The sequence below is a fragment of the Mustelus asterias genome, chromosome 23 (genome assembly GCF_964213995.1).
Source record: "Mustelus asterias chromosome 23, sMusAst1.hap1.1, whole genome shotgun sequence".
Classification (NCBI taxonomy): Eukaryota; Metazoa; Chordata; class Chondrichthyes; order Carcharhiniformes; family Triakidae; genus Mustelus; species Mustelus asterias.
In genome coordinates this window covers 45,439,668-45,454,957 of record NC_135823.1, presented here as the reverse complement: position 1 = coordinate 45,454,957, position 15,290 = coordinate 45,439,668, and the positions used below count along the sequence as shown (strand labels likewise).

At 44.8% G+C, this 15,290-nt stretch overlaps 1 protein-coding gene across 1 annotated transcript in view; it reads left to right on the top strand.

Moving 5' to 3' along the window:
* The window catches only part of LOC144510698 (netrin-3-like), a 217,692-nt gene extending 214,936 nt beyond the window's left edge, over positions 1-2,756 (top strand). The window contains exon 7 of the mRNA XM_078240417.1: positions 1,165-2,756. Coding sequence (XP_078096543.1) covers positions 1,165-1,496 — 332 coding nt within the window. The 3' untranslated portion in view covers positions 1,497-2,756. The remainder of the gene's footprint in view (positions 1-1,164) is intronic.
* Positions 2,757-15,290: the final 12,534 nt, after the last annotated feature.

Here is a 15,290-nt window from a genome sequence, read left to right as displayed (position 1 = left end):
ATAGATGTTTAAGTTAATGAAAGGTTTTGATAGAGTAGATAGAGAAAAACTATTCCATCTGGCAAGTGGGTCAATATCAGAGACAAAATGCTGTGGTGTGGGACCAACGATGACTACATTTTCAAAGAGTCAGCTCAGGCCAAACATGATAGGCTGAAGGTCCTCCTTCCCTGAAGCAAATTTCTATGATTTGGAACTGAGAGTTTCTAACTATCAGGAAAGACTCAAAAGGCTAGGGCTATTCTTTCTAAGACAAAGAGAAGTTTAAGAGGTGATGTGACAACAGTTGTATAGCTAAGTCTGTAGAGAGGACTTTAAACTAATTATTGGGGCAGGGGGAGGTTCGGGTGAGCGGAGCTTTAGGAAGTCAAAGTGACATTATGGGTAATGATAACTATAGAAACATAGAAATTAGGAGCAGGAGTGGGTCATTCAGCCCTTCAAGCCTGCTCCGCCATTCAATACGATCATGGCTGATCTTCTATCTCACCGCCACACTCCTGTGCTCTCCCCATACCCCATGATGCTTTTAGAGTCCAGAATGGGGAGCGACAGTGCATTCTAACAGATCAGTGCACTTGCCAATAGAGTCATAATAGGGAAACATGGTAAAACAACATAATTAAAGGCTCTCCATCTTAGTACAAGCAGCATTTGTGACAGGATAGATTAATTGATGGTGCAAATATAAATAAACGGGTATGATCTGATAACCATTAGCTAATTAGCTTCCAAATCAATATCCTATCTCAGAGTGATGGGATATTAATGAGAGCCTGTGATTCCTCACAACGACGGGATATATTTCCCTATCCCTGGTTTAGGAGTGTTTATCACACACCAGCTGAGATCAAAGCTGGGACCTAGTTTTCTGCTTTGTACCTTTTACCAACTGGCTATTCAGCAGCTGCAGACCAGATCAAGATGTAATAAGAAGGCTTTCGACAGATGGTGCCAGTTAGTTTAAAAATAGAAAATTAATGAGGATCTCGAAAGAATTCTTACTTATTTCTAAAGATTTTTTTTGCCAGAAAACAGACCCAGAGTTTTGCTGAAGCGTTTTTTGGATGCTAGTGAAGAGATGTTAATGATTGTCAGATGCCTTAAAACTCCCAAGTGTGTCTGAACTGAAAGCAGACTAACTTCTCTGTTATCCTTTTCCAGCGGTTCAGGTTAATGTTCTAGATATGGAGACAGTGAGTGAATGGGCAAAGTTCACCGTGAATATCGTGTCAGTCTATCGAAGCAGAGATGAGAAGATTAAACGGGCAGACCAGTTCCTGTGGATTAATATGAAAGACTTGGCATGCAAGTGCCCAAAGATCCAAATGACCAAAAAGTATCTAGTGATGGGGAACACTGACAGCGTGTCCGAGAGGCTCGGAGGCCTTGTGGCTGATAAGAACAGCCTTGTCATTCAGTGGCGGGATGTGTGGACAAGAAGACTTCGGAAATTCCAACGCAAAGAGAAAAAAGGGAAATGTGGGAAAGCCTGATTGACTCATTCAGAAAAAAAAAACTCTGTGAGAAGCATCATGGGCCACAATGTAAATACACTTTGGGTTCAAAATATTTACCTTTCAGAACAGGCTGAAGGGCGTTAGACTATAAGGAGGGAATTAGAGGCAGGAAACAACATGATATTCAGCTTAACACATTACACAAGTTGTTGGCTGAATATGCTTTTCAGATTGCTTAATCCTTTTCTAAATGTGGTCATGAGTCTCTTTCTCTGGGGTGAAGGTCAGGCCGCTACAGAAGCTTTGTTGGCTGATCACAGAGCCCGGTTAGTATCTGACAGAAGGACATATTCACCATGTCCTACCCATTGGTTGGCTGGCTATCCCCATTAAAGTCCGCCATACCTCTGTTTTTGCCTGTTATGACTAACATATGAGACAAAATGTGGTGGTCTATGTAAGCCTGACAGCTGTGCTGAACACAGAGTGTAAATATGGACAGGTTCCAGGACTTTTATAAGCAGACAAAGCATTTGGCATGCAGCAAGTTATCTGTTAACATTGTGTATTTCGAACTGTGATTTGAAAATATCCAATTTCAATTAGATTTTACAAAGCACGTTAGTATTGTAAAACTTTCTGTCTGACACGCAACCCTTCAGCCTAATGAAACATTTCCTTTTCAATACTCCCTTGATCACCTTGCCAGAGAAGCTGTAATATCAGTCTTCAAGATACTGTACCCTCCAATATGTGTTTCACACATTCAAAATACTATACCATCCAATATACCGTCCTCATCCTTCAAATACTGTACCATCCAGTGTACCCTCCTCAACCTCCTATATACCATACCCTCCAATGTACCCACCTCACTCTCCAATGCACCACACCTTCCAATATACATTCCTCACCATCCAAATACTGGACCATCCAATATTGCCTCCTCACCGTCCAATATACTTTGCCATCCAATATACCTTCCTCAGCCTCCTATATACTGCACCATCTAATCTGCCCTCCTTATTCTCCAATACACCACACCCTCCAATATATCCTCCTCACTCTCCATTACACCGTACCCTCCAATGTAGCTTCCTTACTCTCCAGTACACCATACTCTCCAATATACCTCCCTCACCTTTCAATTTACTGTACCTTCTGCTATACCATACCCTCAAATATATCAAACCCTTTGATATACCTTCTCATCCTCTATTAGGGCGGCACGGTAGCACAGTGGTTAGCACTGCTGCTTCACAGCTCCAGGGTCCTGGGTTCGATTCCTGGCTCGCGTCACTGTCTGTGTGGAGTTTGCACATTCTCCTCGTGTCTGCGTGGGTTTCCTCCGGGTGCTCCGGTTTCCTCCCACAGTCCAAAGATGTGCGGGTTAGGTTGATTGGCCAGGTTAAAAATTGCCCCTTAGAGTCCTGGGATGTGTAGGTTAGAGGGATTAGCGGGTAAATATGTGGGGGTAGGGCCTGGGTGGGATTGTGGTCGGTGCAGACTCGATGGGCCGAATGGCCTCCTTCTGCACTGTAGGGTTTCTATGTTATTATACTACACCCTCCAATTTATCTTTCTCACTCTTCAGTGCACTGAACCCACTGATTCTTAGCATTTTCTGATATACTACACCTTGATATATGGCACCCTCTGATGAAGAAGTCAGCTTTGCCTCAGTAGTAACATTCCCATCTCTGTGAAAGTTGCTGGTTCCAGTCCACGTCAGAGAGTTGAGCACAGAATCTGATTTCACACCCCAGCGCCAAGGTCCTTTTTGCCCTCTTAGATGGATGTAAAAACACCCATGGCACTATTCGCAGAAGAGCTGACATGCTGGCCAACTTTGAGTGTTCAACAGATATCACTAAATCTGATTATTGGGAATTTATCTCATTACTGTTTGTGAGAGCTTTGGGCAAATTTATTACCATCCTTTCCTATTTATATCTACAACCTTGGTGAAAAAAATGAGAGGCACGATGAAGGATATTCTAAAGGGAGTGTAGGAGCAGGAGGATCCGGGATGGTGATATATGTGGACAAATCGTTGAAGGTGGCAGGACAGGTTGAGAAAGTGGTTAATAAAGCATATGCAATTCGAGGCTTTATAAATAGAATGCAAAAGAAAGAAAGTTATGATAAAACTATAGACGATACTGTTTTGACCCCAGCTGAAGTAATGTGTCAAATTCTGTTCACCACACTTTAGGAAAGATGTGAGGGCATTAAAGTGGGTGCAGAAAATATTCATGAGAATGGTTCCAGGGATGAGGAACGTCAGTTGCGTGAATAGATTGGAGAAGCTGGAGTTGTTTTCCTGAGAGAAGAGAAAATTAAGGGGAGATTTCAAAACCATGAAGGGGGCTAGACAGAGTAGATAGGGAGAAACTGTTCCCATTGGTAGAATGATGGAGAACCAGAGGACACTGATTTAAGATGATTGGTAAAAGAAGCAATGGCAACATGAGGAAAAACTCTAACCCAGTGAATTATTAGGATGTGAAATGCATAGCCTAAGAGTGTGACGGAGGCAGAATCAATTGTGGTTTTTAAAAGGGAATTGGATAGTTTTATGAAGAAAATAAATTTGCAGGACTATGGGGAAAAGGCAGGGGAGTGGAAGCTAACTGTGTTGAACTTAAGAGAGCTGACATGCACATGACGGGACATTGCTTCTCTATTATAACATTCAATGTTTCAATGACTATAACTTGGTTAAATTACTGTGATCTACATCACCATGAAGGACAAGAGGAGCAAAATTGTGAAAACTCTATAATCTCCAAGCTTTCGCATCTCACACATCACCCTGATTTGGATATATATTGCCATTACTCCACAGACTAGGATATGAACAGAGGTGAGGTACATAGGCAGTAAAGTGGCAAAGTTCCAAATTTCCCCACATGTAGAATTTTAAATGGAGTTTTCTATTGGAAATTAGCCTGAATGACAGAGGTTGCTTCCAGTTGGGCTGGAAGCACTTTGGAGAAGGATGCAGCCTGCACGTTCAATTAATGATCCAGGAGGGGGAATGACCCAGTCACTGATCCCAAGGGTTGTTGTCTGGCTCCTGCTCTTCCTGGCCCACAAGCAGTACTGTGAAGGTACTTACCTTCTTGAAGCTGTTCTTGTCTGGTGGTCCATGGCCTTGGATGCAGATTAGATCAGAGGCTGCAAGCTCATTTAAATATTTAAACTTCCAATAGGCCTCCTTGGAGTGGATTGGCTGCCTGTCCCTTGTCCCGCCTCCATTAAAACTGGAGGTCGGCAGGCTGGGTCATGTTTCAGACTTTTAACATTTTAACAACGCACCAGAAAATAACCCACTCAGTTTTCATAGAATCCCTACTGTGCAGAAGGAGGCCATTTGGTCCATCAAGTTTGCACTGACCACAATCCCACCCAGGCCCTATTTGCGTAACCCACATATTTACCCTGCTAATCCCCCTGATACTACGGTCAATTTAGCGTGGCCATTCAACATAACCTGCACATCTTTGGACTGTGGGAGGAAACCGGCGCAGACGCAGGGAGAATCTGCAAACTCCACACAGACAGTAACCCGAGGCCAGAATTGAACCCGGGTCCCTGGTGCTGTGAGGCAGCAATGCTAACCACTGTGCCACTGTGCTGCCCCTTGTGTGTTAAAATTCAGCCCATTTCTTTGAGGCCAATGTCCTGGAATTCTTCACCTATTACTATTGTGAAAAAACTATCAGCACACAGACTGTAGTGGTTCCAGGAGACAGGCACAACTATCACCTCTTCAGGACAAGTTGGGCAGGGCAATGGATTGATGTCTGCAACTGTGAACACCCTCTGACATTCACATTTTCCAACAACATGTCATACTCCCTGATAAAACCTATGGAAGTTCCCAGTACACTCTTCCAACACTGATAATTATACACGCATAAATTGCCAGAACTCTAATAAAGCACACTGGTTATAACAATACCCCAACTGTAAAACTATTTTCTACATATCTCAAAGGTATAGGTTCTGGCCAATGGAAATAGAAAGCCTATACCGCCATTCAGGATATTCCATAACCCTTCACAGCCAATGGAGTACTTTCAAAGAGTAGTTAGTGTCTGTTGTAGTGTAGGAAATGCAGCTGCCAGTTTGCACACAGCTAGCTCCCACAAACAAGAATGAAATAATAATCTGATAAACACTTTTAAATATTGGCATAGTTATAAAGATCTTCCTTGGTGTTCTTGAAAAAAAAGTAGTGGAATCTTTCATGCCTACCTGGGAACGTAAGCTAGGCCTCAGTTTAACGTCTCATCCAAAGGACAACATAGGTGACTGTCCAGCGCTCCCCAGTACAGCACTGGAATCTCAACCCAGCAATATGTGCTCAAGTTTTGGAGTCCTATTTGAAACCACAACCTATTGATTTGCAGGGCTACCAATTGAGCTGTGGCTGGCACTGTGAAGGGGTGATGTAAACCCCCCCCCCCCCCCCCATTCTCCAAATTTTTCCATTCCTGTTCCCAAGCAATAAGTTTAAGAATTTTTCCAAGACATTCCCAATTCTTTAAAACTTGTTTGCAACAGGCTGAAAGGTTGTGTCACAGAGAGGGTTCACTATACGTCCTGCACATTTGAGGCCTTCACACAGATTAAGTGGTAAGTCCTCATTGTTAGCGTCACTGTCATATCCTAACGTGCCAAAGGTTGGCAAGGGAAATAGTTACTCACATGCTAAAGATCAACTAAGATATTAATGTTGTACCAATTTTACTCATAAAGGAAAACAAAATCTGGAATAACATAAACTGGATCTGGTTGTGTTCTTTGTTCCTTGTGGCTGATTGCTGGTGGCATAGTCTAGCTGTGATATACCACAGTCTAACAACAAATACAAACGCAGTATCATGTGGAGAGCGCTCAGACATATTGTACTGTAACAGGTGCAAAGTGTTACAAAGGGAAGAGAATGTTCAAACTTCAGATGCTGTTCTCATGGTTCATTATATTATTGTTTAATAAGTCTATTGTAACTCTGTTAAAAAGTTTCTGCTTTATGGTTTGGTGCAGTCAAGGGCACACCACTGAGGTCAGGATTGAAACTTCCAAGAGGGCCTTTTGGCTAAGATCACATGTGAAATCAAGCCCAACATGGGGTCAGCTTGGATCTTGTTCATCTCTTTCATGGGGACCTTGATTTGGATTCAACTGGAATTTGAATTTGGTTTTTGGAGCAAACAAGGAATGAATTTGAGTTTGCCTGATCCATTCTGAGCATTGGCTTTGTAATTTTAAGAATGGAGTAATTTTTTTAATAAATAGGGCAAGTATAGAGGGAGCTTTAATCTGTATCTTACCCTGTACCAGCCCTGGGTGTGGTTCCTGGGGCAGTGTAGAGGAAGTTTTATTTGGTACCATATCTATGCTGTACCTTCCCTGAGAATGTTTGATGGGAACAGTATAGAAGGAGCTTAACTTTCGATCCAACCCATGCTATACTTCCCTGGGAGGTTTTGATGGGGACAGTGTAGATGGAGCTTCACTCTGTTTCGAACCCCTGCTGTACTCTCTGAGAGTATTTAATGGGAACAGAGTAGAGAGAACTTTACTCTGTATCAAACCTGTTCTGTACCTAACCTGGGAGCTGGTGAATGGTGGTTATCTACCTAGTTGATTCCAGATGATTGAAGAGGACAACATGTGGTTTTGACAGCTCAGTACCAATCTTCTTTCATTCTGTCCATACCCCTCATGCTTTGGAAAACCTCTGTCAAATCCTCTCTCAACCTCCTTGAAGGAAAACTGGCTGACTTCTCCAATTTACCCACATAACTAAAGCCTCTCATCACTGGAAACATTCTCATAAATCTTTTCTGTACCTTTTCTAATGCCTTCATATCTTTCCTATAGTGTAACAACGGGCTAAATCTTCCAAGGCGTGGCAATCACTGTCGGATTACCAGTAGGTAGATAACCACTTCTATATTTTACACCAAGATGGATCTCTGCATTATAGTCTGGGCTTCCAAACTGAGCCTCTTCAGAAATGTGGACCATACCTGTTTTGGGATTCCTCCTTCATAGGACAGGATTATCGAGGAAAGCCAAGTCTACTGCTCCTACTGCTAGTGCCCCCTTTTTACAGCACTAGCTGCAATATTTTGGTAATCCTCATTCATAAATACAGTGAAAAGATTTGGGATATTTAAATAGTTTTTCATAAGACTATGAGAAATATGAACAGGAGTAAGCCATTTGGCCCCGCTAGTCTGCTCCGCCATTCAGTCATGGCTGATCTGACATTCCTCATGTCCACTTTCTTGCCCTTTCCCCGCAACCGTTGATTCCCTTAATGATCAAAAATCTATCCATCTCAGCCTTAAACATACACAAGGACTCTGCCCCCACAGCGCTCTGCGTACAGGAGTACACAGTGCAGTGGGAGGTTGTCACCCTCTCCTGCCCGGCCGATTGCCGTCTTGGCGATCCCTGCTGCAGAATATATCGCTCCCCATGCACCGCCTCCCCTTCAGGCCCTGCACCCTTCAGGTGTTGCTCTTCCCTTAAGCCTCGCCCCTCGCCTTAGACCCCACCCCTTGGCACTGCTAGGTGCCTAGTGGGCAGTGTCAGGATGCCCAGTGGGCACTGTCAGGGTCCCACACTGGCAGTGCCAGGCTGGCACTGCCCACCCCTGCCGCCATCCACCCAGGTGGGCTTCAAAGGCTTCTAGACCCACCGGCGAGGCAAATACGTCTGGCCCACATTGGTGGGGGATCCATACGTGATCCTCGCCGGTGAGGACCTCCACCATCAACACCGTTAAGGCAAGTGAGCCCGGATGATTGCGTCCCGGGCTCATTAATAATATTAAAATTAGGTTTTGAATGACCTAGGAACGAGACTGAGTGTGCCGGCAGAACAGGGCTGGTAATATCGTGTTATGAGCCGGTAAGATCGCCCCCTGCATGTTTTAAGGAGATCACCTCTCATTCTTTTAAATTCTAATGAGTAGACTCCCAACCTGTTTAAACCTTTTCTCATGAGACAATCCCTACATACTGGGGATCATCCTAGTGAACCTTCTCTAAACTGCCTCCAATGAAATTACTGGTGGAATTTCCCCCAAATACTTCTAAGTGTCATAATGGTGAGACAATGGGAATCCTCTGCGCCGGTCTTTCCAGTGCACTCCACATCGCAATCTTTCAACTCTTAGTGCAGTGAAAGAGCCTCCATGTGAATCACGCCATCATGGATGCACCAGGTGCGAGACTTGCCAAAGTGGCCGCAGTTGTGCACCGTTAAGCAGTGGGAGCTGCACTTAAACGATAATGATGCACTCACAGTCACTCACACTAAGAGGATAGCACCTCATAGATTTGCTCCATGATTTACACTTGTGGAGCTAGGATGGCTACTTAACACCATAGAGGAGAGAAGGGCCATTTTCTTCCCCAGAGATGGTCAGCGGCTCAGGGGTCGGGCTGGCAATGTGGCCTGGGAAGCATTGGTAAGGGTTGTCAGTGCACACGTACTGGCACAGAGGATCAGTGGCCAGTGCAGAAAGAAAATGAACAGCCTCGTTCAGGCAGCAAGGGTGAGTGTGCATCCCATTCTGCCATGAGTCCCATCCATCGTGACTGGAATGTCCACATTGATCCACTCCCTGACACCCTGCCACCTTCCAGCCTTCAAGGCTTTCAATCCCCCATTCTATCCCAGCAGGAGAAGATGGCCCATAATCGCTGGAAGCAGAAGACCAAAGGTGTGGTCCATGAGCTGTGAATCCTCACCGCGTTCGAGGAGCGAGCTATGGAACTGTCGGGGGGGTCCGAGGATAGAGCTGTGATTGACAGTCAAGTCAAGGTGCACCACAGAAATGATGAACCACAAGACCTTCATTAATATGATCTATCTGAAGTAAGTTGCAATCTGCCCAGGTACTTGTTCCTTGCTTGCACTGAACCATGTATCTTGTTTTGCAGGAGATGACCCTGATGAGGCCAGGCCATCAGGAGTCGGCACCTCCCCTGCGGTCCCTGTCGATAGCTTGGAGGAAAGGTCCAAGGAAATGCTGGAGGAAAGCTCCCGAGAAAAGCACCTGCCAAGCTCCCTTGATTGAAGTGACAGTTGGCAGACCTGGTTCTTGTCACTGTTAGTGGGGCCTGGGATGGAAAGTCAGCAATCAGCCACAGAGCCTGTTCAGCAGATAGATGTCAGGGTAACCATAACGGCATTAGTGGGGTTGGGACTCTCCCTCATATGCAAACCCTTGGGGGTTGTTCAGCGACCAGGGGAATGTGCGCAACATTAGCCCCAAGCCAGCAGTGACCCCCAACATGAGGGCCTCTCATGGTCCCATGAGGACTGTTGCAGAACGTGCAGGCCCCCCCCCCCCCCCCCCCCACCGAATGGCCTGTCCTGTCTGGTACCAACCTCTCAGTTGGCCCCTCCCCTCTGGCCCTGCCCCTTGGCAGTGCCCGGTGGGCACCCCCTGCCCCGACCTCCCACGGGGGCCTCAATGGCCTCCGGTTCTATTGGCAAGGCCATCGCAACAGGTCCCCATTGATGGGGACAATATGTGATCCTCGCCGGAGAGGACCTTCCCTGGTGAGGCCACGGAGGCAAGTGAGCCTGGACGATTGCATCCCGGGCTCACTAATAATATTTAAATCACATTTAAATGCGATTTAAATATTGAGATCAGCCTTGCGCCTGAGGCTGACTTCACCGGATATCTGGTGTCAGATTGCGAGAAAAGAGAAATCTGGCGCGAACCTGATTTCTCAGCTCTCTCGTGACCTTTACCAGCTCGCCCCGTCCAACGGCTGGTAGGCTGCAATGGTAAGATTGCCCCTATGAATCTGCCCTGGCTGAAGGGTGGTGCTAGATTCTGAGCACGAGGATGACATCCACTGAGAGGCATCAGGGGCAAATATTCTTCAGTCTATCCGATCAGCACAGTCTGACCTCCTTTGCCCTCACTTCCCAATAAAGATATTCCTTCAGATCTCAAGCCACCCCTTCATATTGATTTATTCTAGAAAAAATACAATTTGAGATACAGGATATGAGTAATTTGAGGCATTATATGGTAAGGTTGCGTGCTTGAGAGGAACTGGCAACCTTTGAGTCCCAAGGCATTCCACACTGGGGGTTTTCATTGCCTCATATCTGGATCTGTTGTAGACTCACTGAGAGAGATTGATCAGTGTGATTGGTCAATAACTCCATTATCGTTGTTGTATCATTTGACCATCTCCCAGAATGATTGAAGGTGAACTCGAAGTTCTTGCTCTGTTTTCATGCAGCAATTCAGATGTCTCTACCACATGATAATGCATCAACTCTTCACCCAATATAACATTGTCTAATACTGATTAACTAAAGTCAAATATGTTAGTACCAAATAAGAAAATCTTAATAAAGGACAAGGTGTATTTTGCTTTAATAATGGCCAAATTCTGTACTCTTTCCGAAGATTATGCTTCCCGTTGATAGTTAAACATGTTTTTCTACATCCTATTTCAGTGTCTCTTCAATGTGCCACATGAAGGGCAGGGTGAAGCCAAGATTCAAAAGAATAATTTAACTTCCAAAATAGGATGGGTTTAGGTTGGATGGGATATTAAAATTTTTTAAATCTCAAACACACCCATTTCCAAGTTTAAAGGAGGTGAGACAAGGCTTTATATTCATAGTCAGAAGTCTCACAACACCAGGTTAAAATCCAACAAGTTTATTTGGAATCATGAGCTTTCGGAGCGCTGATCCTTCAAGTGAGTGATGGACTCTCACTCACCTCATGAAGGAGCAGCGCTCTGAAAGCTTGTGATTCCAAATAAACCTGTTGGATTTTAACCTGGTGTTGTGAGACTTCTTACTGTGCCCACCCCAGTCCAACGCCGGCATCTCCACATCATTTATATTCACAGAAGGTGTATTGGCCATATTTAATGTGGTTACAAGCCTCAGATTTGATCTTTCTTCTCAGGTTAACCCTGGCTGGCCAGGTTTCTTAGGCCTTGGAAAACCCATCAACTCAAGGGAGGAGAGGACTGTTGTGTGGAGAGGTAATGCATATGGTCCAGGAGGAGAAAGAGTATTTCTCCCCTGGACCCAATGCTAACCTGCTCCTCACTCCAAGACTGGCCCCTAATCCACAGTCACCAATCCACTGCCCCGTGATCGCCAACTCCCCAGCCCCCATTAGTGCCCCTGATCTCTCTCAGAGCCCCTGCAACCATCCCTGATCATCCAAACCACATTTTACCCAAGCTGCACTGCACATTACTTTTAATCCCAGCTGCAGGTTCTCTACCTAGGGCAGCACGGTGGCACAGTGGTTAGCACTGCTGCCACACAGTGCCAGGGACCCGGGTTCAATTCTGGCCTCGGGTCACTGTCTGTTTGGAGTTTGCACATTCTCCCTGTGTCTGCGTGGGTTTCCTGCAGGTGCTCTGGTTTCCTCCCACAGTCCAAAGATGTGTGGGTTAGGTTGATTGGCCATGCTAAATTAACCCTAGTATCGGGGGATTAGCAGGGTAAATATGTGGGGTTACAGGAATAGGATCTGGATGGGATTGTGGTCAGTGCAGACTTGATGGGCTGAATGGCCTCCTTGTGCACTGTAAGGATTCCATTATTCTACCTGTTCCTGGCTTGTCTGCTCTCTGCTGCCCCAGCCTGTCAGTCTGACACCTTGGAGGTAAAACTCCACAATGTGTGTGTGGTGATTGTGCCTTTCAGGGCAACAAAGCAGAAGAAGGTCACCTGGCTTGAGGACCAATTGGGACTGAGAGTGGGTAGCCACCCCGGGGAGTGGTGCTCTCTCTTAGGCAGAAATCAGTCTGAATGCATATAGAAGACATGTAGGGACTGGGGCAGCTAGTGGGCTGTTCCAGGGCAGCTGGGGACCTGTTGGTTTTTCCTTGTTAATAAATACCCTTGTGTTGCTGACGAAGTCTTTCGAGGCATCATTACATTGGCGACAAGGATAAAATGGATTACGATGACAAAGCGAACCTGTGAGTATCCAGTTTAAACTGAAGCCTGAAGAAAAAGGATATTCACCCAAGTGCCTGTTTTTGTGTGAATAAACCCAGTGAGATGTTTAGAGATTGCCAGACCCTGAGGGACAGACACAGAACAAGCATGAATTGGCCGGTACCGTCAGAAAGTTAGAAATACTTGGAAAAAAAGAGAAAATAGCCCTTTGAAACAAGAACAATGACTTTGATTTTTAAAAAAGGTGGAACTTAAGTAAAAAAAAACAAGTTGCTGCAGAGTTTTATAAAAAAGCAAAAAGAAAGGAGAGTGCAGAGAGCAGTGTTTAAAGTAAAAAGGAACAAATATCCAGGGAACTGCAGGATCTGTCACAGAAATGCAGGATGCACCAGATGCACCAAAGAAAGCATTCTTTCTGATTGTATCGCAGCTTGGTTTGGTTCCTGCTCTGCCCAAGACCGCAAAACACTACAAAAGGTCGTGAATGTAACCCAATCCATCACACAAACCAGCCTCCCATCCATTGACTCTGTCTACACTTCCCACTGCCTCGGCAAAGCAGCCAGCATAATTAAGGACCCCACGCACCCCAGACATTCTCTCTTCCATCTTCTTCCATTAGGTAAAAGATACAAGAGTCTGAGTTCACGTGCCAATTGACTCAAGAACAGCTTCTTCCCTGCTGCCATCAGACCTTTGAATGGCAGCAGGGAAGAAGACCTCATATGAAGTTGATCTTTCTTGGATGGCGGGGCAGGCTTGAGGGGCTAGATGGCCTACTCCTGCTCCTATTTCTTATGTTCTTATGTTCTTATGTACACCCTAGCTATGACTGTAACACTACATTCTGCACTCTCTCGTTTCCTTCTCTATGAACAGTATGCTTTATCTGTATATCACGCAAGAAACAATACTTTTCACTGTATGTTAATACATGTGACAATAATAAATCAAATCAAATCAAATCAAACTAAGTGTAGAGGCTGAAACAGACAGGCTCTTGATCACAGCAGAGCCTGTGGGGCGGGGGTGGGGAAAAGAAGCTCCCAGCCTGCTTAAAAGAAAAAGAAGTTAAAATGTTTTGAAAATAACAATCCCAGACAGACAGCGCTGGATCAGCGAGTGAAATCAATAAAGGAAGGAACAGGCACATCAAAAGAAGAAGAAAAAAACTGAATCTCCCGTCAGAAAAAAAAGGAGATTGCTGCGAGAGTTTTTTATTCATAAAAAGATGTTTTGGAGGGTTGAAGAGAAGTTTAAAATTTTTAAAAAGTTTCAAAGGAGGACCTGCCAGTTTTGTGCCAAAATTTCAAAAGCGCGGGAAAATCATAGACGAAGAACCAATGGCTGCTGACAGTTATTTAACAAATTGGCCGTCCTAAAGCGGCCATACATTTAACGTGGCAATACATTTTAATGTGGCAATGTACTTAGAGCAGCAACCACAAGAAGAAACAGGGCAATGGACAGGAAAATTGAAGAATACCCCAGAGAGCGGGCAACTCTCAATAAAGGTCCAAAGTCAACAAAGACCTCAAGGAACAGGGAATGCACGATCTCATCCAGAGGGCACTGAAAGGCACCAGAAGGAGGGCATGAAAGACCCCTAAAGGAGGACAATGACAAAAGACCCCTGAAGGAAGTATTTGAAAGACCCCAAGAGGGCAATGAAAGACTCTAAAAGGACGGTAATGATGGAAGATTCCAGAAGGAGGGCAATGAAAGACACTTAATGACCAAATGAAAGACAATGAGAGAATTGAAGAATGGAAACAAGTCAACACTTCGTCAGAGACAGACTTGACTAACAGTGAAGCAAAAGAATGTTTAACTGAAGTTAAGACAAGCAGAAATCAAGGCTCCCTATTTTGGCACAAGTCCTCAGCTGTTAGTGAGGAGGACTCAGCAGGGTTAACTAGTCAGGGTGTGTCTTTTTTGTTTCCAGTGCTTAGTTTAATGCCACAGGCACATCCATTTTTATTCTTTTATCTGTAGCAGTTTGATACAACTGAGCAGTTTGTGAGGATATGTCAGAGGGCACTTTAGCGTCAACCACATGCTGTGGACATGGAGTCACGTGTAGCCAGACTGGATAAGCAAGGCAGAGTTCATTCCCTTAATGGCGCCAGTTAAACAGATAGACTTTTATAACAATTGGTAGTTTCAAGATCACCATCATTGTGTCTAACTCTTTATTCCAGATTTTAATTAGATTTAAATTACTGAGTTGCCAGGGCAGGATTTGAACTCATGTTGCTGCAGAATTAGTTGAGGTCCCTTGGATTGCAATTACAATAATATTAGCATTATACTAACATGCACAGCTAACTGCAGTGCAGTTCCTGAAGGTGCTGACTCTAACTGGGATATAGTTCCTGAAGGTGCTGACTCTCACTGGGATACAGTTCCTGAAGGTGCTGACTCTCACTGGGATGCAGTTCCTGAAGATGCTGACTCTAACTGGGATACAGTTCCTAAAAGTGCTGACTCTCACTGGAGTACAGTTCCTGAAGGTGCTGACTCTCACTGGGATACAGTTCCTGAAAGTGCTGACTCTCACTGGAGTACAGCTAAGTGAGTGGGCGAGGATTTGGCAGATGGAGTATAACGTTGACAAGTGTGAGGTTATCCACTTTGGAAGGAATAATAGTAAAATGGATTATTAATTAAATGGTGAAAAATTACAATATGCTACTGTGCAGAGGGACCTAGGAGTCCTTGTGCATGAATCGCAAAAACTGAGTTTGCAGGTGCAGCAGGTGATCAAGAAGGCAAATGGAATGTTGGCCTTTATCGCGAAGGGAATGGAGTATAAAAGCAGGGAGGTCATGCTGCAAT